At 44.7% G+C, this 25908-nt stretch overlaps 7 protein-coding genes across 7 annotated transcripts; 2 read left to right on the top strand and 5 right to left on the bottom strand.

The window, feature by feature from the left end:
* Positions 1-4921: 4921 nt before the first annotated feature.
* Positions 4922-5747, bottom strand: ABOM_012112 (uncharacterized protein; the record flags this gene model as incomplete). The annotated part of the gene is made up of 3 exons (XM_022539240.1): positions 4922-4972; positions 5319-5572; positions 5630-5747. 3 exons carry the CDS (start codon positions 5745-5747, stop codon positions 4922-4924), a joined length of 423 nt encoding a protein of 140 aa, XP_022383133.1.
* A 2759-nt stretch (positions 5748-8506) lies between these two features.
* Positions 8507-9228, bottom strand: ABOM_012113 (uncharacterized protein; the record flags this gene model as incomplete). Its single annotated transcript, XM_022539241.1, has 3 exons — positions 8507-8806; positions 8857-9015; positions 9079-9228. 3 exons carry the CDS (start codon positions 9226-9228, stop codon positions 8507-8509), a joined length of 609 nt encoding a protein of 202 aa, XP_022383134.1.
* A 285-nt stretch (positions 9229-9513) lies between these two features.
* On the top strand, positions 9514-10320 carry ABOM_012114 (uncharacterized protein; the record flags this gene model as incomplete). The annotated part of the gene is made up of 1 exon (XM_022539242.1): positions 9514-10320. One exon carries the CDS (start codon positions 9514-9516, stop codon positions 10318-10320), a length of 807 nt encoding a protein of 268 aa, XP_022383137.1.
* An 86-nt stretch (positions 10321-10406) lies between these two features.
* On the bottom strand, positions 10407-11198 carry ABOM_012115 (uncharacterized protein; the record flags this gene model as incomplete). The annotated part of the gene is made up of 2 exons (XM_022539243.1): positions 10407-11000; positions 11055-11198. 2 exons carry the CDS (start codon positions 11196-11198, stop codon positions 10407-10409), a joined length of 738 nt encoding a protein of 245 aa, XP_022383138.1.
* A 1218-nt stretch (positions 11199-12416) lies between these two features.
* On the bottom strand, positions 12417-13109 carry ABOM_012116 (uncharacterized protein; the record flags this gene model as incomplete). The annotated part of the gene is made up of 1 exon (XM_022539244.1): positions 12417-13109. One exon carries the CDS (start codon positions 13107-13109, stop codon positions 12417-12419), a length of 693 nt encoding a protein of 230 aa, XP_022383135.1.
* A 3053-nt stretch (positions 13110-16162) lies between these two features.
* ABOM_012117 (phosphotransferase family protein) lies at positions 16163-19081 on the bottom strand (the record flags this gene model as incomplete). Its single annotated transcript, XM_022539245.1, has 5 exons — positions 16163-16534; positions 16580-16931; positions 17591-18491; positions 18546-18933; positions 18986-19081. 5 exons carry the CDS (start codon positions 19079-19081, stop codon positions 16163-16165), a joined length of 2109 nt encoding a protein of 702 aa, XP_022383136.1.
* A 1161-nt stretch (positions 19082-20242) lies between these two features.
* Positions 20243-20587, top strand: ABOM_012118 (uncharacterized protein; the record flags this gene model as incomplete). Its single annotated transcript, XM_022539246.1, has 1 exon — positions 20243-20587. The coding sequence occupies one exon, from the start codon at positions 20243-20245 to the stop codon at positions 20585-20587; it is 345 nt and encodes a 114-aa protein (XP_022383139.1).
* Positions 20588-25908: the final 5321 nt, after the last annotated feature.

Consider the following 25908-nt stretch of genomic DNA (forward strand, 5'->3'; position numbering starts at 1 on the left):
TTTATGCAGGCTTGTATTGATAGGCAGCAGAGAGGGTGAGACAGTCTCAAAATAGTATGGCAAATCTAGCTTTGATTGGCAGAGTACTTGTTCTAGGCTGCGAAGAGGGGACTACTCAGAATCAGGGTACGCAATGTAGCCATTGTGAGGACCAATTGTTACCCGCATCCTCAGCTGATCTGCCATACAAGGCATGGTCAAGTCAGCCTCGCGGACATATGACCACATGTTGGTGTGCCCCTAGCCAGCAATTTGTCCACCAGGCGAGAGAGTTGGTTGAGTCCCTGCAGTTGTTACAAGTGGAACACTCTGAGTCGACAACAGATGGCGCGATATTTCCCGTCGCCAATGAAGGTGTAGGCTCGGTGCACCTGCGGGAGGTAATCACCGACTTTTCAGTATCCTGGGATACTGGAAAGCCGCCCTCCTCAGTTATAAAAGGCCCCTCGACTCCTGCTGCTTCCTTCTATCCCAATCTTCTTTACCTACAACCCCGCCCATCCCTTACCATCTGTCCGAAAGCATTCTTGACCATGACTTCCAATAGGACAACACCACAGCTGCGCAAATCTGACGAACTGCTAAAAGCCGACGAGACACTGATCACATTATTCGGCCAGGTCATCGATATATTTGCTTCAGACGTCAACGGTGACCTTTGTCGTATACCAGAGGTATGCTACAAATCACACCAATGATATATCTTTGACTGATTATAGTAGGTTCAAAGAAGTATCCAACAACTGTGTGGAAAAGCCCCGGAAACAGCGCAGAGTATTGCTGCAATAATCCAGGATGGGATTGCCAATTCCCGGGGACTCAAGCGCAAGCACGCCGAAGATCCTTCGTATCGCCCACCCAAGCCAAAGAGACAGAGAGCCAGCTCCCTAGCCAGCATATCTGGGGGTAACCCAAATCTCAACGAAACCCCTGGAATCCAGACCAAAACACGTAGCGAGCCCTCGTCGAAGCCTTCGCCGCTACCTAGTAACTATCCACCCCAGGAAGGCTACCGCAGTGACGAAGAGAATGGTGCGTTGCCTATAGGAACTCTAACAACAATGGCGAGCGAAGCTCTTGCTACAAGTTCCAAGGTACAAAGCATCGCTTCCGCATCAAGCCAATCCGAGGAGCTATTGCCCTATGTTTCACCTGACTCGGTACCGCAGAATGAGGCCCCATCTGCCAATCTGACTCCGGTTACTGCCACAAACCAAACGGACCACGGTTCTTCGCTTCGGACGGAAGAAATACACAGGGAGCAAACCCCATCACTCGGGAGCATCATTTCAGTCGGCCAATCTACACCGACGAGACTGTTCCCCAAACCACACTCCATTATAGACTCGACTGTTGAAGCTATCCGCACTATCTGCCACCTTAGCAAACACAAGGAGGGTGTTCCCTCAGATATACATATACGAGTTCTTCAGTCGCTTCAACAAGACCAACCACAAGGTAGCGCAGTATCTAACAGTCAATGGTCGGATGGTTCGATGTGGGTGCAGGTACTTGAAATGGGACAATCCCGAAAAGATCGAGACACTATACAGAACATGCTCGAATATATAGGAGCATGGGAGTGGTACGATATTCAGTTGGGGCTTGCCAAGAAAACAGTCACAACAAAAAAAAACAAACCAGTGAGGGACCGAGGTGCAGCGATGCATGTTATGGACCAAATACAAGACAGATGGATCAGCGGGGTGGGAATAGTTACGCTGCACGAAGATAAGCCTAATTTTCCATCAAAAAGTGGCACTGTCAGCATAACTGCGAAGGAAAAAAGTTTGCAACGAAGCCACATCAAAATGCAGCTCAATAGAGGCAAGCGGTGTACCAAGCTCGTGAAAGATCTTGGGGTTGGGATATTGTTCGATCAAAACATCTGGTAAGTGCCAAGAAAACGTTAGTGTCTTTTGTTACTAATACATGGTAGGGACTATGTTAAATTGAGCATAGAACAGTTGGATACCCTAGTGAAGGATATCCAGGCCGATACCACACATATGAAGCTGCTTCAAATCCTGAGCTCACAGCTAGAAAAACTTGTTAAGAGTGGATCGCCGAATCTTCACATGTTCTATAAGGACTTAAAAGAAGCCGAGCTATTGTCCGAAAATGATCTGCGTGAACTGCAAATACGTTTTGCCTTGGAAGGGGTAGGCAACCAGCCTAAGATAGTCAGAATATATACTAACTCGATTACTGAAGGACCCCCTGCCCGATGGTCAGCTCGACGCAGAAATTGATTGTTTGATCCAGGATATCAACACAAAGGTGCTTAATCAGACAACATTTGGTCGTGATGATACGATTGCAATAAACGAAGGCATAGGGATACTATGTAGTATCTTCGACAGACTTCGCCCGCGCAGGTGGTTGGATAGCTGGACTATTAACGCTCTCATGCAGCTCTCTGATAAACCCACCTATGTTAGGCATGGTCTAAGTGTCCCTTTGGACGAGAACCGCGGCGATAGTCATTTTCAGCCAATCAAACAGCCCCTAAGACGCTGAGCCATAGAGATGGCTAAGTTCCGGAAAGAGGCCGAACACCCCTCTCGAGACGCGGTCCCTTTGGTTTTTTTCTGCCCAATCAATCACAAAGGGAAACATTTCTCGCTACTCGAAATCAACGAACGCATGGATACAGGGAGTATCTGCGCAATAGTCTAAAGAAACATGGTAGGCTCTGGGGCACACGCTTCTGACCTGTTTCTCATTGTTATTATGTTTACCCATACAGCCCCGAACCATTTGTTACAATGTTACACTCATATATAAAGTAAAACAACAATAAACCATTTTATTTCAATCGCTACCAATATGGTCCAAGTCCAATAAACCCCGCAGTATTTCTGCCCTCTTTCTCCGCCTTTTAAATATGAAAATTAGACGGTGCAGCTTTGCCACCAGAGAGTCAATAACTCTCTATATCGTCCCGCGCTGCCACACCATTTACATTACTAATAACCTATATAAATGCTATTTTAGTCATGATATTCCTAAGCCTGCCGCCTACGAACTCATGGGAATCAGTGGAACAAGAGCGACTTTCTAGGGGTGTGCAAGTCTCATGTAAATCTTCATTAGGCACCGCCAGACACATGTAGTAGACAGGAATGTGTAGAAGCTTTTGATTAGGACTGCTATACAAGAGTAAGGTCTTAGACGGGTATTGCAGATATATAGAATATCTTGTTGGCTCGGCTAGGCTACAAAAGGGTGAAAATAAGAATATATTTACGTGAAAGTGCTAATGTAATGTGAAGCAACATAGAACTAGAATCTTGGTATGCCTGTTCTATGACTGATTTCCTCTTATGAGAATCCTCTTGAGACAAAATAAGTCATGTGAGCATACATTTGGAACAATCTCCGGCTTGGGATAATCACGACCATGTGAAACTTTTCATAGTCCGGTTAGACTTACGAGATAGTCGACACAGGAAGTGGGCTGTCTCAAGACAAGTCAATTCATATTAGGTTAGGGGTTACTCCAGCAATAGTAGATGCGATAAATATAATACCGAACAATATTTCTTGGTATTTAATAACTTACTGAAGCTTGTGGCTATTCTTAACTTTAATCCGATAGGCCATCCGAAAAGCCAAAGCACACTGAACTCGATACTCAACCAAACCCCCGCCACGGAAGGCCGGATGCCTTGGTCAGAGCAGGGTTGAGGTCGAGCTTTTATAAGAGCTTTCCGATAATAATGGATAGTCGGTAGACCGATGATGTCGCAGGAGCATGATAAGAGGGCCAGAGGGGTCTTAAATCTGCTGTAGCCGCCAGTTGTCGGGCCGTAGACCCCATCGGTCGTAGGACCGTGGTCTCAGCACCTACCTGGCCAGGCGCCCACGATCCGACGCACTGGGCGACACGTCAACAAGCTTTCGTCCCCTATCTTACCGCTCAGGTCTTCTGCCTCTGACCCTAAACCCCTGGTCCTAAGTGCTGGTCTTTCTGACCCTCTTAGTATTTAGACCCCTGACTTTCGTCCTTTGCCGACGTAGGATCCCTGGTTAATCTCCACTGCAGCCTCGAGACCTTCTTGGCCGTACGCCTGGTGATCTCAGACCAAGGTCTTTTAGTTCTATGTAGTTCTACCTGTATTTCATATAATAAAGTCACGGAATGGTTACGTGTATGTGCTCTCTCTCTCCCTCTCTCTCTCTGTGTGTGTGTGTCATTTCTTTGACCCCTCCCGAAGGATAAGCACAGTATCCACACTATATACAACCGTCTATCTACTGCTATGTACAGTAAAAACTACAACCGGACGAATTTAGTGCCTCGTCAAGGCCTGTGGCGGCCTAAGTGCCATTGTGTAATGTTAGAAATGTGTTGTCGGCACTGACTGTATCTCGGTGATTAGATGAAGTAATGGGTATGAAAGCAATCGTCATGATTGTTCGAGGAGTGGCTTTGCACAAGAATCAAAGAACAGGAGGTTTAAAACGACTGGGACCAATTCCACGAGTCGACGCCGATACCTTCATGGTTCAATCGGGAGACCAGCACCTGAATCATTCCAACAGAGAGACTTTGTTTGCATCCGATTTGAAAAACTTAAGCTTGCTACTACATCCTCCGTGTCTTCACCTTCAAACGCATAAAATGTCTTACGATTAAAATCAGTAAATTAAACTCAATATAAATTGAACTTTCCTCACCTGTCCCATATGTGAATGTAATAATCGAATCTGGTGTCCGGCAATGATGTCAAGTAATTTGCCTGTTTCGATGTGCCAGATCTCAACTGAGTCCAACGCAAAGGCTAATATATATGGGTATGACACCGAAATAGACTTCGGTATGCCCTTCCAAAAAACTGTCCAGTCTGGGCTTACATGCCATCCATTCCGGTTCACAAAGAATGAGAACTCGTCGTAGCCAAGAAGAAATTGGCCGTTAAGCCGTATAACGTGTAAAGGTCGAAGGTAGTTTTTCTGTGAAACGAACCTAAGGGAATTATCTGCCGGGTCAAGGAGAGGATAAATATCTGTGGTATGTAGATTGATGACCTGGAAACCATTCGTGCAGCCGATACACAGAGTTGACTTTAAAAAGTGCACAGACCAGCATTCTGCTGAAAACTGAAATGACTTTGAAATAATTTAGGACAGCAGTCATGTCAGAACGAGGAAGTTCTTACCTTAAACAGTGCTAAAGGTTCTTCGTCCCTTCTGTGGGAACTACCCGAAGAACTCGTCGGCTCAAAAAGCTTGACGGTGGTCGAGGATAGTGAAGTATTGACAGAGCATAGAAGCTGTCGACCCATGGCACTCCCAATTTTGAAGAAGCTCACATTATCTTGAATTTTCCATGGTCTACAAACCACGTATTCTTCATGTTCAATAGCATTCGTGAGGACTTCAAGCGGATACGTATTTAGTGTTCCGTTGGATAGGACCATAAACAGGCGATGCTCTTCCAAAATGTCCAACTGGGTAACGCCGAAGGTTAGGAGAATTCGCCACGGCTCGATATTGTCATTGCTAGGTCTTTGATCGATCAAATAAACTCCACTGTACGCGCCAATCAACAGGTGCTCACCCCCATCTGTAGAATGCATTAATCAATGGACCCAACGCAGACTTTTGGAGGGATGAAATGTACTGATTGGTAATAGACAATTAACACGGTCGGTTGCTGTGAATACACCTTTGTACACAATGGACTTGCAGTAAAAGTCGCGATTGAAATCAGTGTCTTTGTCATGCTTTTCCTGTGTCATATTGAGAACTTTGCCTCTGAATCCTTTGCATTGAAAAGTCAGAGACTCGGGAAGACGACATCTATCCTCATCACAGTCAGATATCTTTTAGCTGACCCCGCAAACCCCTTTTGCCGACTTCCCCAAGGCAAAAAGTGCAGCCAAATGTTACGCCATTGCGTCATCGAACACCAGTCATTTCCTGGTTCGGTAAGACATGCCTAAGACATGCTATTCGTGGCATCATGTTAAACAGTGGATCACCCGCAGTTTTCTGTTGGCCATCAGAATTGTAGGCCATGTTTTCTTTCCAAATTCCTTCTGACCAGGCCCACCCATTTTTAATTACAAATAAATTACATAGTGAAACAAAGTGATCCCAAAGCACGCAATTTTCCGACTTCTCATTGTGATCCATAGACATCTGGCCTTCGTCCGTTGCCCTTGGTTAATCTCCAATACAGCCTCAAGACCTTGCTTGGTGATCTTAGACCAAGGTTGTATGTAGGGCTATCTATATATCATCCAAGCGATGAATTTACTGAAGTGTTATGTGTATATAGCGTAGATGGTAGTCATCCGCACGTTTACTCCGTGTTAATATTACTAAATACACCCGCGCATCGTTGATTTTCAATGTGCGGACTATTTGGCGTGGATAATATAGATACGTTGTGCCCAAGTGTGAATTATGACATCTCCCTAACCATGATTTTAACAGCTACATACGCGAAGCAAAGTATCTAGCTTACTGACACGCAAGTCAAGGCTCAGACCAATGAAGTTTCTCCTGAGCCATTGGCCCACTTAAGGATTAAGGGGATGGATGCGGTCCAATAGTTTGCCTTGCTGGTAAGCCCGCGGGTGCTAGTGCGTTAAAGTGGGAAATCTATTTGGCTTTTGGTTCAATGAATCATCATTCACTTCCTCGGACAGCATTTTTCAAGCCAATTAAAGCTCATATATGTAGTAGGAGAGGCTTGGCAAGAACTTTGCGGAAACTCGGTGCTGAAAAATAAGGCTTAATTGGCTCGTTATTCCTCCTTGGAGGAGGGGCTGATGGGTTATTTTTAGCCCAACAGAGAGTGTTCTCTTGCTCACGCAAGAGTTTCCAAATTCGATCACGTGCTAAATGTGAAAGACGACTGCCCGCCACTGACAAGAGCAGACTGCGATAGGCTAGCGCTCATTGAGAGCGAATTGATTCCTTTGGTACAGTGGCCTCCCACGGTGAAGCTGCTTCTGTATGGACTTTGATCGGCCTGACAACAGAAATAATCACATTTACTGAAGAACAGATCAGTTTCTTCTCGGCTTTCGATTTCTTCCGGCCGGCCAATAGGTGGGTTTTCTCTACAAAATGTTTACTAAAAGGCGAATCTTCCAGATTTGTTTTTTGTCGATTTGATTAATTTTGTAGTAGAAAATTTTATCAGTCCTTGACGCAGCTGCTGGCTGACTTTCAGGATATTTTAGTGGTCTATTCCAATCTGGTAGGTTCGTATCCCTCGATCAGTTGATGCTATGTACTTTAATAACTATTGGCCTTCTAAAATCTAGAGCAGCAAAACCTAAGTATAAATAATTGGATTGTATTGATTTAAAGAAGAAAAAAATCGGGCTGATCTTTGAATTTAGTGAAGAAATATATCTTCTATAGATGTCTTTACCGCAGAAAAGTACACTGGTATCTGTTTCTGATTCAGAGAGGACTTCTCGGGCAGATAATGGTTTGTGGTCTAGATGGAGCCACGGGATAATCGATTTAGGGATACAAGAACTAGGTAGTTATAAATTTCTTAACTAGTTATTGTTTGATCCTAAAATAAACTTATAAAATGTATAGTATTGTGTATTTACTTTCGGTACTACAGAGATACAGGATATTTTGGTGATCAAAGCCCGCTCAAATTTTTAAAGATACTCCTGTCACAAATTCTGAAAGATGGTCAGGAAATCGATAAGACACATCTTGGTAAGATACTAGACGGGAAATTGCTGCATCCGGACGAATTCCTTCGGCACCGCATGCAAGCACAACATCATCAAAGCATTAAATGATTACAATTCTGGCACGCTTCCCGAAGATGATAAGAAAATGTTTTGATCACCTGACGAACACGATTTCCTATTTTGCTACTGCCAGATCTAGCACTGAATACTATAATACCATAAGCAAAACCCTGGGATGTTCACGGAAGACTCGTTTCCAGCATCTCGAGAAGAGAAGAAAAGAGCTAGCCAGCATAAGCTAACCAAATAGTATTTCATACTGTATGCCGCCTTTTTAGCGCTCCGAACTATGCTGTTTTCATCTTCATCCCAGACAAGGTGGCGCTTCTAAGTAATGTTTTGAATGGGGTTTGCGAGATACGGGAGCTATTAAGGTCAAGAATGGGAGGGGTTATATATACATTAGAGCCGCGGAAGGAGAATATGGTACAGGGTTTTCTGGTGACAGTACGTATATGTGCTTTGAATACTATAAAAACAACGACATGGCTACTTCCCGCAGAAAAACATTGCCCATAGAAACTCTGAACCTGTCTAAGCATACAATGAGGGAAGAAGAATATGAGATATTCCAAAGTAGATACCGAGTCAGGTGAGATCTTAGGGTTAACCGAGATTCTCGAGTTTCTCGTCCGTACCCGTGTTTTGCTCAGATACAGACACACCCCCGGCCGTTGCAGTGGACTTGCCTCTCATGCGTTCCCTGTGTGGCCGCGCCCGCATCCGAACAAGCAAGCAATTCCTAGACGAGCAAGATGTCGACATCATCAACTCAGTGCCAGTTTGGACTTCCACCAAGCCCGGTCTTTTCCAGAGAGGCGTACTACATCATCCAAGCCCTGGAGCACAGCACTTTTTTGAGTGGATGATAGGACAATAGGTCCTTTAGAGCTGAGATCATCTGCTAATGACCTAGCATCGGTTGCGTCACGTAATTTCTTTGCGGGCGTGGGCCGTAAGCCACAGCTGTTTATCTTGAAAATCAGAAGATCGATTTCTGAGATGTATGGAAGAGACCCCGGCCGGACAGCTGAAATAGGTACGGCCGCAGACGGAAGATACGGAGACTAGAGTTTGTTATTTTCCAACCCAAAAAAAGACTCCATATTCTGCTTACCTGCCAATCCGGTGTGATATCAACCTGGATATGTTTGCCGTTTGAGCTCCTGTAGAAAAAAAGCTGCGCCTGTTGTTGGAAAGGACTGGAGGGCATGGCAAGTAGTTTATCTTTAACTGTTTTTGGCGCTCCTTGAACTGTAATGAGGAAGTCGACGTCCTAGTAAGGGTTATGCCAACTTTCTTGTAGTGTTCAAACATAACTCTGGTGAAAAAAGCTAACCTCAGTAGTACGATAGCCTCGGAGATATTTCCAGAGACCTAATCCTCCAATAACTGCAATCTTGACATTCGAGAATTCCGACATCGTCTTTAGGATGTCAATGACAGAGCTGGCAGCAGCCTCGAGCTCCGCAAACGACGGCGCAGACATGATTTGGAATAACGACTGGTAGGTGATAAAAGATAACAAAGCTAAAACTTGAGAGCGTAGAGCAGGTTTGGGATGAAAGAAGAGGACGCTTCATGAGAGCTCATTTATATGTGGCGCTCTGAGGTCCCGAGGTTGAGCCGTCCTCGTTGGGAAGTTCCATTGCTTAGGGCGGGGAAGGTCATCTGATCGGCTTATCTGGCAGAGCACCAGTCACATCTATATATTAGACGCCGCGCACCCTTTACCTTTCTCATCTGAATCAGCTCGCGTTGCATGTTGCCGCCCATGACAAATATACAACTTCAGATCCTATCGGATCTCCACCTTGAGTCTCCAGCCGCCTATGATATTTTTAGCATCGTCCCCAAGGCGCCATTTTTGGCATTACTAGGAGACATTGGCTACGTTATGGATGAGGGGTTTTTCCCCTTCCTTCGCAAGCAGCTGGCGATCTTCCGGGTTGTCTTTCTGGTTCTAGGAAACCATGAAGCCTACCATAGTAGTTGGACGGAGGCAAAGTCTAACGTGGAAAGTTTCAAACACGATATAGATGAGACTTCTCGGAACGGCGAGGCGCTTGGAGAATTTGTTCTGCTCGACCAAACGCGCTACGATATCTCACCAACACTCACCATTCTCGGTTGCACGTTATTCTCACGTATCACAGAAGAACAAATAGAGAGCGTCAGCTTTGGTCTAAACGATTTTTATCACATTCGCGATTGGTCGATTGAAGCCCACCGAGAAGCACACATTGCAGATCTTTCCTGGTTGAATAAGGAAATCGACTCAATTTCGCGCTTGGAGCCTGACCGGAAAGTCATTATCTTGACTCACCATTGTCCTTCAACGCATCAAGAGGTCGTCGATCCCAAACATAGTAACAGCAAGCTTTCCTCTGGATTCATGACGGATCTATCAAATGAGCAATGCTGGCAACGTGAAATTGTCACACTCTGGGCGTTCGGACACACGCATTTCAACTGTGATTTCCAAGACTTAACGACAGGGAAAAGAGTAGTATCTAACCAGAGAGGCTACTACTTCTCACAGTCTACGGGATTCAATGCCGAGAAGGTCGTTGAACTTTAGGATACCTAAAAGAGGCTGTTCATTCCTTAGGCAATATCAACTTAGTAAAGCGGACCATTGGACTGAGATGATCCGAGTTGTGTCAGTCAATTTTGCTTGACTTGCGGGAGCCGCCGCTTTAGAAAGTCACGGTGGAGGTCCTTCAATATTGGATACATAGTTGGATCGCCCAGTTTTAGGGCATGATAAAACTGTTTATGCCCCTCTGTCAGACCTCCTTCATTAAGAATGTCCGTTCCATCAACGAACTCTAGCATATACGTCAAAATTGCCAACCAGTAAGTCTCGCGGGTAGTTCCGTAATCTCGACAAAGCAAGAGTATAAGAGCCTCACAGTATCTCGAGGGGCTAGGGATTCGGACGGAACTTAGGTGTGGAAAGCGCCCTCGACCGCGACCTAAAGTAGCTGGAGGAAGCCTCGCGTCAGACGCGAACATAATGTCCGCACTGGTGTCGTGGAAAGCAGCCTCAAACTCTGGAAATTCCCAAAGCACATCAGATTTTTTGTACAACAGTATCGCAAGCTCATCATCGATATGCAGGTGCTTATACGGTGGCTGGCATTGATTTGAATTTGAATGTGGGCAGTCTAGCTGTCGCGAACAGAGATGAAAGCCAGCCTCAGCGATGGTAGAGAAGGAGATTTCGCTAAGTGCATCGGGTACGACAAAGGACACGCCCTTCACAGTGTTAGTTATTTTCGAAACCCAGTCATTTCTGGACAGGACACTAACATCAACAACCGTCGGGACTCCGTAGACGGTTAACAGATAGTTGCCCCAAAGCAGATTCGGGATGTTAAAAGCGTCGAGAAGGGAAGATATTGATGTCACTAGGTCATTATCTAGATGTTGACCATTGAAGTGAAAGGTAGTCATTGCGGATGGGAGTCTGGACGATGGAAACAGCCGATGAAGCAGAATGCAGACACGGTCAGCTTTTTAAATGCCCGTATGTTTACTGCGGCTTGCGGACGATTCAGCACATGAGAGGGCATTGTCGTCGTTGGGACGCGACCATGTCCATTTATGGCTTAGCTCATTACTTAGTCATCCCGAGAGGACCTCGAATTTGGAAACGTAGTTGGCGTGGTAGACCTCGCCAAATGGCGGGTTGGTTTCGACACTTGATCCAAAACCCGCCAAGAAAAATAACTGACGGTAATGTATACGTGGTATGTTTGATATAATAATTATTGGCTTGGCCACGAGAGTCGAAAAAACCTGAGTCTTGCTTTCAATGTTTTGCGGATGAGAAGGAGCCTGATAACATTCGCTGTAGGAAGTTTCATGATACAGGATGTGTAACACAGCACTTTGATGTCATTCACATGAACGAAGAGCCATTCAAGTGCAAATGGTGTGAGGTGGTCATAGGTCCTTGTAGAAAATGTAAAGATCTGGTGACCCATTCTTGACAAGTTGTTCTAGCTGTGGGTTGAGGATTTGAAGCAGCTTCGTGTGCCTGGTGTTGGCCTGAATATCCTTACTAACATATCAAGCTGTTCCATATTCGATTTAACATAGTCCCTAGTCTATATTAGTAACGAAAGACATCAGCACTTATCTTAGCTCTTACTAGATTTTTCGATCGAACAATATCCCAAGTCCAAGTTCTTTCACGAGTTTGCTATACAGCCTGCCTCTATTAAGCTGCATGCTAATCCGGCTTCGCTGCAAACGTTTTTCCTCCGCAGTTATACTGGCAGGGCCACTTCTTGATAGATAATTGGACTCACATTCATGCAGAGTGACTATTCCCACTCCGATGATCCATCTGTTCTGTATTTGGTCCATTACATTACATGTATCGCCGCACCCCGGTGTCCCACTGGTTTATTCTTTTTTGTTGTGAGTGTTTTCTTTGCAAGCTCCAACTGAGAATTGTACCACTCCCAAGCCCCTATATATTCGAGCATGTTCTGTATAGTACGTCGGTCTTTACAGGAATCCCCCGTTTTAAGTATCCGTACCCACATCGAACTATCCGACCAATAGCTCTGGCTGGTAGATTCCGCGCTCGGTCCGGGTTGAACTAGTTGAAGCGATTGAAGGACTCGGATATGTACATCTGAGGGAACACCATCCTTATGTTTGCTAAGGTTGCAGAGAGTGTCGGTAGCTTTGACGATCAAGTACATAATGGAGCGTGGTTCGCGAAACAATCTCGTCGGTGTGGGTTAGCCGGTTGAAGCAATGCTTTCGAGTTCCTTTGCCATCCCGCGGGCCATCTGGGCACTTCCATACAGCACATACTTGGTTCTGAAGCGTCTGGGCGTTTTCGTAGATACAATCTCGCAATTCTTTATTTGTTAAGTGACCCTGAAGACCTGCAAGGATGGATCTAATTTCCAGATTAGGTCGTCCTAGTGTCTCCTTGACATCACTCTTTCGCTTGAATTCATCAGTGTATTGTCGGCCAAAATCAAACTGAATCACACTATCGCTGATAATAACATCACCTAGTACAATATTAGCGTTACTAGGTGGGAATGGAACACCCCCACAGATCCCAGCCACCGGAGTCAGCTGAATGTGTGTGTAGCTGATTCGGAGATTTGCTGCAAAGTCCGCTGCACTTTCTGTTCCCATTCCTGGTAAATAGCAGAGGACAACATCATGATAACCTATTATTTGAGTGATGTATGCGTTTGTATCGCGGGGATGTTTGCTATATCTTGTACCGAATTTATCATAAGTCTCGTCAAACAGTGCTTCAAGAGCATCGGCCTCTAGAGTGAAGGCACAAATTATGCCGATCTCAAATCCATCGCGGTCTGCTGGACGCATCGGGAAAGGTATTGGCAATCTGCCATTTACTCGGTGAAGATGTCAGCTTCAGTTCTGATATCATATATGATCACTTATATGCGGACGTACCTATTTTTTCCCAACATCATGGCAATAAATGGAAGGGCATCCTTATTGATATCAAGTGGCAATGATACAATGGCACCAAGTCGATCGAACCCCTTGAGTCGCATAATAGATCCATTTCCGTAAAAACACTAGCCGCTAATTGGTGAAATCAAGATAAGCGAGGCTGTGGTCATTGCAGCTGCAAGCAACGGGCGGAGTGGGACTAGAGTGGTGGCTCTTCTTGTTGAGAGGTTCGGAGATGAGATTGATATAATCGATATGGTGCTCCAGGCTGCTGCACAGAATAATGGAGTTGGAGAAAAAGTGATGACCACGCATGCCTTTGGTCTGCAATGCCGCCGGGCTGAGTTGACTCTGCCGATCCTCAACGTAGAGGTACCAGTATTGGCCTCACCACTCTTATTGTACAGGCATAAGTAAGACGAAGAAATTGTATAATACCAGATCATGAGTATCTCGATTGCGAATGACAGTCTCAATTGACGGGCTACCCACAAATTAGCAGATGCCATTGGTCAAACTATCATTTGATGATTTGTCATGGGCTGCAAGTAACTAATTAAGTAGTGCGCATGGACACATCGTAGCTGACGGCCAAGAGGTCATCTGACAAGAAAGAGGATCTCTCAATTGCTGGTAAGCGCTTGTTCCTTCCCACAACCCCACGCTTTCCCCATCTATCAAATCTCATGCTCGTTCTATCTCAATGGGTATAACAGAAAGTAGATTGGTTGGGCAAAAACTGCTCTCAGCATGCCAAGATGCAGAAAGAGAGGGCAAAGACAACCTCGATGGTAGCGCTTTCTGGAAGGATCAAGTTGGTTTCCCCCATCATGCCTGGCCGCGAGCTAGCTAACATTCCAGGATATTTTGAATGCAGCCAAAGTAGTATTCGACGGCGTTCCACGATGCATGGGCGCTCCCAAGCGTCGTTCTGCCGTTGTTAAAGCTATTACAGGATCCGAGTCAACAATAAGCGTTCCCGAGATCGTTCAAGACTTGCAGGAGAAACGACAAATTCTTTTCCCAAGACCATGCGATTTAAGTGAAAGTAATCAACATTCGGCTATCTATACTCGTGCTATGCCAGTGTCAGGATACACGCTATCAGAGTGTTATCATGACGTCGCCACACTTGAGAAGCAGCATGGACTCAATAGAATTCGCTTAAGAATCTTCTATGTTCTTTTTTACCGTGTCAAACGTGCAGTTCAACCAAGAAGCCATTCAAACGATGCAACCATGTTCCTGGCAGAGGTCATCAGCAGGTCTGATTTAGTCAATGAGAAGTTAGAGCAAGTTAAAAAGAAACTTTCTGCATGGATCGATCGTGGCCACCGATACGAATTATTAGCAAACGATCTTGGAGGCCTGGGCAGTTTATATCTTCTCCCTGAGTATATTTCTGACTATGTGTATGTGCCTGCCTTTTTATTTTATCATGATGTTTTCAAAGCCTCTAACACCAATTCCTGTTGTAGGTGGACGAAAGAACTTCCTAAATCAGCACACAACCCTGACAGAATTGCGATGATAATGAATCTCAAGAAAAAGAACATCCATGAGGAGGCGGCGAGCAGGAATTTACATACTCTAGCAGAAAATGAAACCGCAACAATATGGGGATCAGTCCAAGATTCTATTAATGAGGAGATTAATCGGCAGCTTTCCAATCCATATTCACTAAAAAGCAACAACCGGTCGCTATCATCTGCTGGTGCGTTTCTCCTTTGCCGCCGCCCCCCTCCTCCCGTATTCTCTGGTCAACACCGTTTCCATTTCTAACGGAGAGTATAGATCAACATTTATCAGCCTTTCCTTTAGATAGACAAATGAATCGTACAAGATCCCCGGGTCCCCAGCGCCTTGAGCCATTTGGTGTGACTTTGGCAATAGCATGTCAGTATTTGGCCCCTGTTTCCTTTGAAACCAGAGTACACTACTAAGGGTTTCAAAACTATAGCTGACAAGGGGCGTCGAGAAGCAACCGCTCCTCTTGCCTCTGCAGAAGGACTATCAAACCTCGTCACATGTCATTCCCATGAACCGGTGAGCGGTAGCAAACGACAAAGTGAATCCCAAGGATCTAGCTTAAGAAATAAACGTATTCTTGCGGATCAAGGTATATTACAGCTGAATGGACTTGATCAGCGCGCAGACCGGATACCAGGGAATAACACAGGCCCTTCTAACCCATGCTCTTCTTCGTCTACCACACAGTCGAACGGATCGAGTTCGCTGTTGCAACAATCAGACTCGACAGACTGTAGAAACGAGCACCCACCGACTAATACACGGCGACAAACAACTCACGAGGATTCTGGCACTGTCTTTGACTCTTCTACCCAAGTAAACATACCCCCTTCCTTCAACATTCCCGAAACGGCTGGAACGCAAGCGACTTTAGTGGAGGGCTCTCCAGCGCCCCCTGGGGGACGTATTTCGAACAATCACAATGGTCACGCTATCTCATTACTGCCACTAAGTATGGAGTCCGAACATCATGGAAATCCTCCGCGGGCAGAACTTGAAACAGAGACAAGTACGCGCTACGATACAATATCCAGAAATCAACCGGATAGCATGGCTGAAATGTCGCGATCAACTGAATCATCCCATGGGTGCTCATTAGAAGCTCAATGTTCGAGTGGTCAAACCCATCAGCTGAACGATGGACGGAACACAGCCGCAAATATTGAGGCCGGAATCTATCGGGATGATAGGCACGGTCTTCGTCACATCTCAAGTGTCTCACCCATGGCAGAGATTTCATATTTTCCAAACTCTGACTCGGCCTGGTTCTTTCCCAATTTCGATTCGGGCTGGACGAATGCTGACGCACTTCCTCACTTTTTCAATTGGGATAGCAATTTCCAGCCGTTCCCGATGCAACTTTAAGCAATAGCAATAGCCAGAAGGATAGGCTGTGGAATACTATTCTCACGCATGGTTCTTAAATATATTTATTCGGATTTGAGAGACGATGATACAGCCTCGCAAAGAGCGATACCTTCCCCGGATGTCACATATTCTATCGTCAGGTTGGCTACAAAGAACAACACATCCCTTGGGCGAAGTTTGAGCGTCTTTGATTCGGCTCGCTTTATTTCCCCGGCCGTCATCCGGTGAGATCGAGGGACTATTTTGAAAAAGCCATTCTCAGGATAAAGGCCAGCGCGAGTAGCTGCTCTATATACCAAAACTGTCCCAGGCGGTCCGGGTACAAAACGCCCAATGCGATTCTTATTGAATGTCATGACTCTCGTGTCGCCGATCTTTCGAGCAGAGGAATATGAGCAGCCTAAGTATGTTTGGAACCAGGCTTCTTCCGGTAACTTAAGTGGTCAGTTAAAATCATTACATGTAAGATCGTAGCATACTTTCACCCCATAGCCCATCAACTCGTGGCATTTCGGACCGCAACCCTTCGGCGACGAGTGTTCATTATGAGAAACTTCCTCTGTGACGGCCTGAATTAGGTCATCTGACGGCTCATCGCCCGGAACAATAACAAAACCTTCGTCGCTTTGCATAGTCAATTCGATAGCGGTGTCTTCCTCGAGTGATGACGAGGACTGAAATTTTGGGTGGTGATAAAATGTTGGGTGCGGGGCAAATAGCCACCTCGTGGCTAGTGAAAGCACTGGTAGCCTCACACCTGATCGGGTTGTGACGGACTTGGTCGGGTCGGAAAGTGTTCGTAGTGAGCTTGGATTTGAAGCATAACTTGGCCTTTGGACATCTGTTAGAGTTGAAAGCACACTGGCAGAGAGGGTGAAAGCCTGTCCAAAAGTGTGTATTGCCGTAGTATGTTTGAACAGACTACAGTTAATAGAGTTACGCTTTCCCACACACTGAAAATCTCGTCAGCTCTCGACTGCTGGAGGGGTGTAGAACGGAAAATAGCGGTAATCATTACTAATTCTTCTCGAGCCTATTCCAAATTTGGCAAAATTAATTAACTAATGCGGTTACCAGTCAGTCAACGCGTAGCAGTCCTAATTAAGGAAACCTCAGGCACGAAATCATCCTCGCGTCCCCAGTCGAACAGTCTTTAGCGGACAAATCCATTCCACTGGGACCCGGTCAAATTTGCCACATGTACTGGGATGTGACTTAACTTTCTGGTTTACATCTTTATCTACACAGCATTTGGAACGTTGATACCAGACATTCAAAAACATGAACTTCCAACCATCCACGTGCATCCAAGACTATATATATAATTAAGTGCAAACTGGTAAAAGATCTCCAGAGCCCACTCAAGGCAAGAATGGGGACTAATGACGTCCCGCATTTGTGATCAATGGGTAGAGGCACATGAAAGAAATATTTTTGTACATGAACTGATTTCTGGAACAGAGCAGAACCCCTGGAATTTGACTTCTCACATTTGGTAGGGCCAGAGCTTTGTATATAACTCCCTCTCGGCTTCATCTTTAGCCAACCCAATAAATATGTCCTTGAATTTGCGACTATTTTGGCTGGTAATTTCGTAGTCTTCTGGGTCCACCATTCCATCGATTGGTAACACACCCTGGTCACGAAACAATGCAAGTATGCGTCCAACCCCATCAATATTATTTTCCTCTTTAGAGTGAAGGTTGATTTCCTCGTCTGTGAACTCGATCGGACAGGGTAATTGATCCTCTGCAAAAATTTCATGCCAATGAGTAGCGAGGGATAGAAGTGACTGACGCAGGAAGAAGAGGTCTCGATTTTGCCACACGCCACTTACAAGCCATACAGGTTTCCTGAGTATTGGAATCGATGATCCGTGAAGTACACTCCAGTGAGAAGGTGCCCGTTTGCAAACCTGAGCCTCATAATATTTATGTATGGTCTCACTTTCCAAATCATTATCAACTGTCCTTTTCTCGTCTTCACTGAGGGTGTCGAAATGTTCAGGCCGTTCTGGTACAACCCAACCCTCTCGAACAGGCCCAGGATGTCGAAACATCCTCGGAACGCCTGACTGATAGAATAGAGGAGCAACACATGCAGATTGCCAGTCCACAATGCAGGTAATCTCATATGTATCTGGATCTACAAAGACATTGTCCAGATGAAGATCAGGGTGCCAGATCACTTTGGACGTCGCAGCTTCATGGATCGGCGAAGGGATCAGATAAGGTGCCACCTTCATGTACTTGGCAAGAAGAGCAAGGCCATCACCAGGAAACTCTTGCTCTTTATCCGACCTGTAATAATTCATTCGAGGGCAAGCGTGTGATTCGATCCACGCAATTTCATTTCGACCGAGTGCTTGTGTATACTCCTGTGGGTCACACCCTTCCCAGACATTGTTAGCAACTCCACCTAAATACTAGATATACATTTACTCACAGGGACCTCGGTCTAATCTCATATTTCTCCTAGTACCCTCCCACAGTTCAGAGGACGTTAGTGGCCCGATGGAAAAGCGCTCGAGGGATTCAGTAGCGGCGGATTCGATTTTAATGTCTTCTGCGTACCCAGCCAATGAGCGAAGGTCGTCTTTGAAATAGATGCAACCGTGTCGAGGAAAGGATATAGTAGTCAACCTATCCTCTATGTCGACAATTTGTCGGATGAGTTTTAGCTTCGCTTCCTGTGACCATTGGCTCCAGACAGAGCCAAGTCTGACTCCTGGCGCCTTCTCTGTAACAATATATTCCGCCTCGACGGGGTTAGTTGCTGCGTCGAAGGACCATGCAAGAATTCGTGGAACAGGAATATTAAAAACATCACGTAGCTACCACATTCATCATTATGTTATCCGAAACGTGAAAAAAGGGCATTCTTACCAGCTCGTGTGTAGCGACCTCAGAAGCTGTGGTGTACCCCGTAGGCCCAGCATTTGGATTTGGGAGCTTCGCAAATACCTCGGCTCCATTGTCCATCCTTAAGACAAATGCCTTGTTGTGTAGGCCTTCTGTGCATTTAAGGACCCTGGTGCCTATAGACGATATTAGAGCACGACTTGTAGTACCGGAATCAAGGCGTACAATATCGACCACCCTCACTAGCTTTCACAGCAACATCGATAAGCTGCTGCAGATTGAACTTTACATAGCGCTTAGAAAGCTCTTCTTTTTCATTGAATCTTAACAAACACTGATGAGCGAATGCTTGCTCCAAAGTAGTAGAGTTACATACAACCATCGGTGTCTTGTATATCTGAATAAGTCCTCTTGAGAGATTTTGTTACCTTGCAAAATTATTAGTTGATCGGTTATCATAAAATGCAGGGGGTTCAAGATACAGGTTCCATTGGATCTTTCAATGCATAACTCCGGTCGGTGATATCCTGATCCACCCGCTCGCGAACGCAACGAAGAGAAGAAACTCATAGCCTGTTTCCGTGGATAGGAAGGTTTGGTTTGGTAATTTTTCAAAAAGGTCTGCTTCCAGGGAGACATGCACATGTTGTTTGCGACTGTATTCGCTAACAGTTATTAGCATTCGTGTTTAGCAAAGGGTGGGAATGGCTTTTGGGATGGAATCAAGGCTCTGATTCGGGATTACATTATCCCGATCCTGCCAACCTCCGAATACCCACGTTTGAGTTACATGAAGCAAGGGTGTGCTTCCCCGTATTTGCTGGGTATTAAAATTACCGGCTTGATCTAAGATCAAAAGTTACGATCTATCTCTGGTGTATATTTTTGAGGCGGTTGTGGCAACGGCTCTCCCTAGCCAGCCATTGGTGAGACCCACCCGAGGTCTCCAGAATGTAATCTAGCCGCTTTTGTCTCATTTCGAAGGCCCCTTCAAACACCAGAGAAGCTCAATACCACGAGAATATCGAATCTAGAAACTGATTCGACGAAGTAAATTTATCTACGCGCCCTACGCGGACCACGACGTAATAGTTTTATGTAGATGTTATATGGGTGATGCCCCGCGGCATTATCTTATAAATGCTTTGTCCTCGCTCGCCCAGAGAATCTGTTTATTTAGCATTAGAAAACTTTTTCATATTCTCATCGCAGCGCCAAATATACTTTTTCTTCTTTAAGATACCAAGTACCCCTAGCAATCATTTCTTGAAGCTCGTCGAGATGCCGTGGAAAGTAGTTCTCAATGAGCTATCCCAAGCCGTCCGAAACAACGTGGACAAGATCACGAAAATGTTGCCTGAAAACATGACGACAAGGAGCAATGCCGTGAAAACACTTGACCTTCGAGTCGATGTTCATCAGGACTCGAAAGATCCAAACAAGGCAGTGGCTAAAATCCAAGCGAATGCACAAGCCAAAGATAATGCGGTCAAGGATTACATCAAGTCCGGAAACAAAGGTGGCGGTCACAAAGGCACTCACAAAAACATCACGGAAATACCGTTCGATCGCACCTCCTTCGATGTTGATGACTTTACGTCCAAGATAGAAAATGCGCGGAAATAGACCAAGTAACGTGGTGTGTATACAATGCGATCCATGACAAACAGCCTTTAGCTCACTACCTAGTATTAGTTTGTTCTATCGGCCCACAACGCATGAGCGGCGAGTTTCAGTTGCAGCTTTTACACTAATCGCGAAAAGAAAGAATCACTCTACAACGCTACTGAGGCTATGGGGAATTGTGATTAGTTTCAGAATGGGGTTCTTAGGATTTTAGTTATATAAAGGTCTCTTTATTACAAACAAGATATGTGATATTTTCATAACCCCAGCTCGCTTTTACTCCTACTATTCGTAGTCGACAGCCTAATTCCCCAAAAGTTGAACAAAATATCTATGAATGTTGAAATGTAAGCAGCGTTAGGGTTGCATGTTGTCATGATACGCTAAACCGTTTTTGAATGAACTGTTCTGCGCAGAACAGTTCATTCAAAAAACGGTTTAGCGTAGCTCGGATGTCTTTCAAGCTAATCAGGGCACGGACGTATAGTGCCAAGTCCTTTCCAGGATTTGCACAAGGTGATCATAACAGCGAGACTTCTTGGACGTGTCCTAGTTAGACCGAGTACGTTTGATTTCTGTGGGGTCGATTGACCCTTATTTTTGCTCTGCCTACATTAATTTATAGTGTATAGAGAGAGATAAGCTTTTACTTGGCGGTGTTATTTTGTGTTGTTGGAATGGGGACTACTGCTCAATGGATGAGGTTTCTCGAGACATAGACGCGTGCTGCCAGGACATGCATGACATATGTGATATTGTTGCTCGTCACTCTGGAAGATGTATTTTGTTTTAATAATGTGTGGGAGCTAGTCAAATTTATTTCTCTTTAGTACAGTAAGAATTAATGATCGAAGACTATTCATCTTCCTGCACGACCAGATACCTTGATATGGCTGGTCAACCTGATCAAGACATGGATAGTTTTTGGAATATCTGCTAGTCGTCTTGAAGTGGCTAGATTAAAATATATGCTGTATTCGTATACTCCTCCGCAGCTCGACAAGTAACCATGCATACAAGGTATTCTGATCGTTTTTCGTGTGAAGCAGGTGACATCCAGTTCGATTGTACAGCCGATATCCTTTAAATTTAGGCATGCAATGGATCCTATTTTAGGCATGGTGAATCATATATGTTTGAAATATCTCGCCCTGATATTTTCTCAAACACCGCTAGTGAGAGAAGAAGTTTTGCTGTAAGTTAGCTAACTGCCATTTGAGTAGTAAGCTGCTGGCTCATAGTAGCAGGCCCCTGAGCTATGTCAAACCAGGAGCCATTTGAAGCTTCTATTGTTGGTTCGTCATTCAAAATCCAGCATTACAAGACTGGCCAATACCAACTTGGAACAGCGGCGCGCCGTTTGTTTCTTCCTCTTGAAACGCTACTATCCTGTAATGAAGGGGTCATTGCTCTTCTCGAATATGGAGAAATCACACGAGCCTTTTCTAGTCTATGAAAATATTTTTGTCTAGAAAAGGATTGGCCCTTGCAGCAGGCAATAATAGTCAGCTTTGAAGGTGATCGGGCTACTCTGACATATGAATTCAACACAATCAATGTATCGGGAGAAGCGCTGCGTAACTCTTATGCCGGCAGCATGCTACTGGACCCAAGGAATGGTACTAGGGCGGTTATGGCTAAAGAACTCTATGCTGGGATGCAGAAGAACCTTGGCCGCACTGTTAGAGGTATTGCACGGATGATTCGTCGGTGGTTGTGGCGACTACCTATCAGATGATGTATATAACTTTCTACATGGGTATTATCATGGGGGGTAGGACTTCACGTTAATCAAGATCATAATTGTTGATCGTAAGTCGGTTTACACTAAGAATCATGTTTTCATCCTAGACCATCTAGGCCTGGACTCCGTTCTATGAGATATTTTCAAAACCACCTGAAGTAGGTTACTATAGTTAAAATGGGTCAATGATTATAGTATAAGGACAAGCATGGCTCGACTGCTCACCGCATGTTCTCCGGAGCTAGCTTATTCTGAATATCACTATCGTTTGGTTTACTCTTACCTTCTACCAATCTTCGACAGGATTGGCCATCCTTCCCTTATGGCTTGCACAAACCTTCAAAGGATCGCAATGTCTTGGCTATTTGCAAATCTGTTTCCCACGGTATGCCTTGATCGGAACAGCAAGACACCTACACCTCCTGGTGACGAAGATATCAACCAATACGGATATGTACCGCCGAGAAGCATGCGTCCGTTTCCCGCGAGGACGACAATAAACCCAGTGTCTCGTGTCCGTCTCTCAAACGAACAATTGTTGGATGCAGCAGAGAAGGAATGTCCTCCAGTATCTAGTCTCAACGATCGAACGGTTGAAGGGGTGGGGGCACTGAAATATTGGATAACTAAAATGTATTGGAGTAACGAAATAGAGGGGGAAATCTGTGTGGTGCGTCAAAAAACAGAGTGGGCAGACGCAAATGGTGTGGGTATTACGCATAGCCGGTGTGAGTTTTTCCATTATCCTCGAAAGGATTTAGAGGGAAGCTCTGTTGGTAAAAATCTGGTATTGAGTTTCAAACAAACACGGAAGCAACTGAAGAAGCAGGAAGAACGGGCGTTACGCTACGGAAATGTTGATGATGGGGACGTGCTCATACTCCCTCAATGATGTACATATCTTTATAGTGCAATTTCTAATTCAATCTATGATTCGTTCCTCGTTGATCAATCCCAAATTTTATTCAATACAAGCCCTGTAGGCATAAACAGACATCTCAAACATTGCAGAACGAGGTCTCAAATTCATATAGCTGGAGTGATTCCCACTTTTGGATTGAGTATCCAATTTCCTGTGTTCAGATCAATGCCAGTGCCAATGCCTTGCTCACGGTTAAATGTGCCACCTGTCGAAGACCTAATATCTCTTTTCTTGCTCTTTGCAATCGCTATCTGGCTCTTCATTATAAAGAAGAGGTCTCGTCAATGGACCGATAGGTGGGTTTCTTGTCTATGTAAATACTCAACTACTAATACGCAATTACACTAAGACAGCAAAGACATGAAGGAGATTCCATTAGAGAGAAAAAGACTCGATAAGAAATTCAGCTCCCCTAACTGCGAATTAGACTCCAAGGTAGGCTGCTTAGGATTTCAGCTATTTAGAAGCTCGCTAAGTAAAGATATTAGAGGATAAGGAAATATGCCCCTCATAATCGCCACTATTCCAGTTCTCGATAGCATCGGTGTTCAAAAATTGCTTCGGAGTACACACAGAGTTGTACCAAATTAAGATGGAAATTGTACATGGGGAAGAGAATAGTTTACTTCTTACTGTTTTGTGAAGGCGACCATTATCATCACAATCAAGGGTTTATTTTATTTTATTTTATTTCTTTTAAAAAAAGAAAAGAGAGAAAGTACCTCTTAGACAAGACGCACCAAAGGCCGAAGTATCCCATTGCTTTCCTGCACGGCCCCTCTCATGGGAGTTACCTTAGGGCTCACTCGGGAAAGATCCTATCTCCTCGTGATGGGCGCCTGGAATATAGGTTCCGTGGTTGGATTCATGTCGAAGTAACATCCAGCCTGGCAAGTCGACTATAGAGATCGAATAATAATTACATAGGGCACGACTGAATATTAGCTACCTGCCATTTCTTGTTTCGTGGTCCGATGTAACTGTAGATCACAATATTAGAGCCCGAAGCCACTAGTACTTGGATGTTATATACAATACGTTTCACCACAATTTCCAACATTATATACTACGTATGAATTAGAGTGAGCAGTATAAGGAGACATTGCTTGTCGCATTCGAGTCTATCTATACCATTTCAATAAGCCTAGTATGTTTTGCATCGAATGCCACAGAGAGAAAATTAAGGTAATGTTCTTAAACTTACTGTATAATGTCATAACTAACTAATGCAGTGCTCTTTAAAGCGGCCTTGGTCTCGGTATGCAGTTTCTGGAAGGAAGTGCATACACCAAGAAAACATTTCAAGTTCGGCTTCGGAGCTTATATCGCCTATTGCATCTGTCCAAGATCTGATGGGCTTCTACTCTAAGCATTGTCCAAGGTCTACCCATCTACCAACGCAAGGAGCCACCATGGAATCAGATTTCTTATATCCGGAGGTCGCTACTCAATTTCAGTAGGTAACTTCTAGCATAAATTGTTTCTCGGTTACTGATGATTGCTTGACAAGGAGGCTTGTTATTACCCGAGGGCCGCCAGATTCATCATGGTGCATGACGCATCTACAGTTTTGCATTTCTGGTTGGATGGGATTGGAACGTGTCTCTCGGCTCGATCAAGATACAGTTCAGTTGTTGACCACGTTTCTCCTGACTTCTATCGATCCGATTTCTTTTCTCCTGGGACTGGGGGTCGAGATTATTCTCTGGGGCCAGAGAATATGTAACTCGATAGATCTAAAGCCGCAATGTATTGCACAAGCTTTACACGGGATCGTCACAAGGAATGTTCGATGCAACAAGGAGACAATGCTTTTCGTGACTGCTTGTACAGCAAAGGAAATTTTAAATCTTGATTTGCCAGAAACGGAAGAAACAACAACGCTGCGGCGATTCTTTAGCGAGATCATTGAGATCAATACCTTTCCATTTCGACCCAGCAACGAGCTTCGCGAGTATACAAGGCTAAGGTCCCAAACGTTTGATCATAACTCATCCATGCGTCTCGCGTTTCCAGCACCAATCAATGTTTGGCTTGCCCTTCATGATATTGAGGCTTTAGCTCTCCGAGTATCAAGTACCGAAGTCTTGTCTCAATATGATACTTCTCTCATGCTTCAGCATGAACTTCAGTCAACTAGCAGTTTCCTACTAATACTTCTCAGAGATCTGTGGGTCGAGTCACCGAAAGCCCTCAAGTGTACCGCTGAAGGATTTAATGTCTATGGACAGATGGTGATGGTAAGCCAAGGTCTAGAGATGGCGGTTAATATTGGACGACGTTCTGCATTTTATGATTCCTTATCTGTTCTTCGTCAATCATTGGCGCTGCAGATAGAAGACATGAGAGCTTTTGCAACGTCAACTGACAGTAAGGAAGCGCCATAATTATGTGGATCTTGCCTGAAAGTACAGGAGTATTAGATAGGAGGTATATATTAGTATTGATAGCCTAACATAATTACAAATTTACTGTTGGTAATCATGATATATCAGAAAGATAAATTTGCACTACCTTGACCGGGTTCGAAATCTTAATACTGTTCTATTAAAACTTTATTTTTTATCATTTCATTTTTCGAGTCATTTTCCGCTAGACTTCGCTTGAGCAGAAAAAAAAAGAAAGAAAGCCACCCACCCCCTAAGACATAGGTAT

The sequence above is a fragment of the Aspergillus bombycis genome (assembly GCF_001792695.1).
Source record: "Aspergillus bombycis strain NRRL26010 chromosome Unknown contig00208, whole genome shotgun sequence".
NCBI lineage: Eukaryota > Fungi > Ascomycota > Eurotiomycetes > Eurotiales > Aspergillaceae > Aspergillus > Aspergillus bombycis.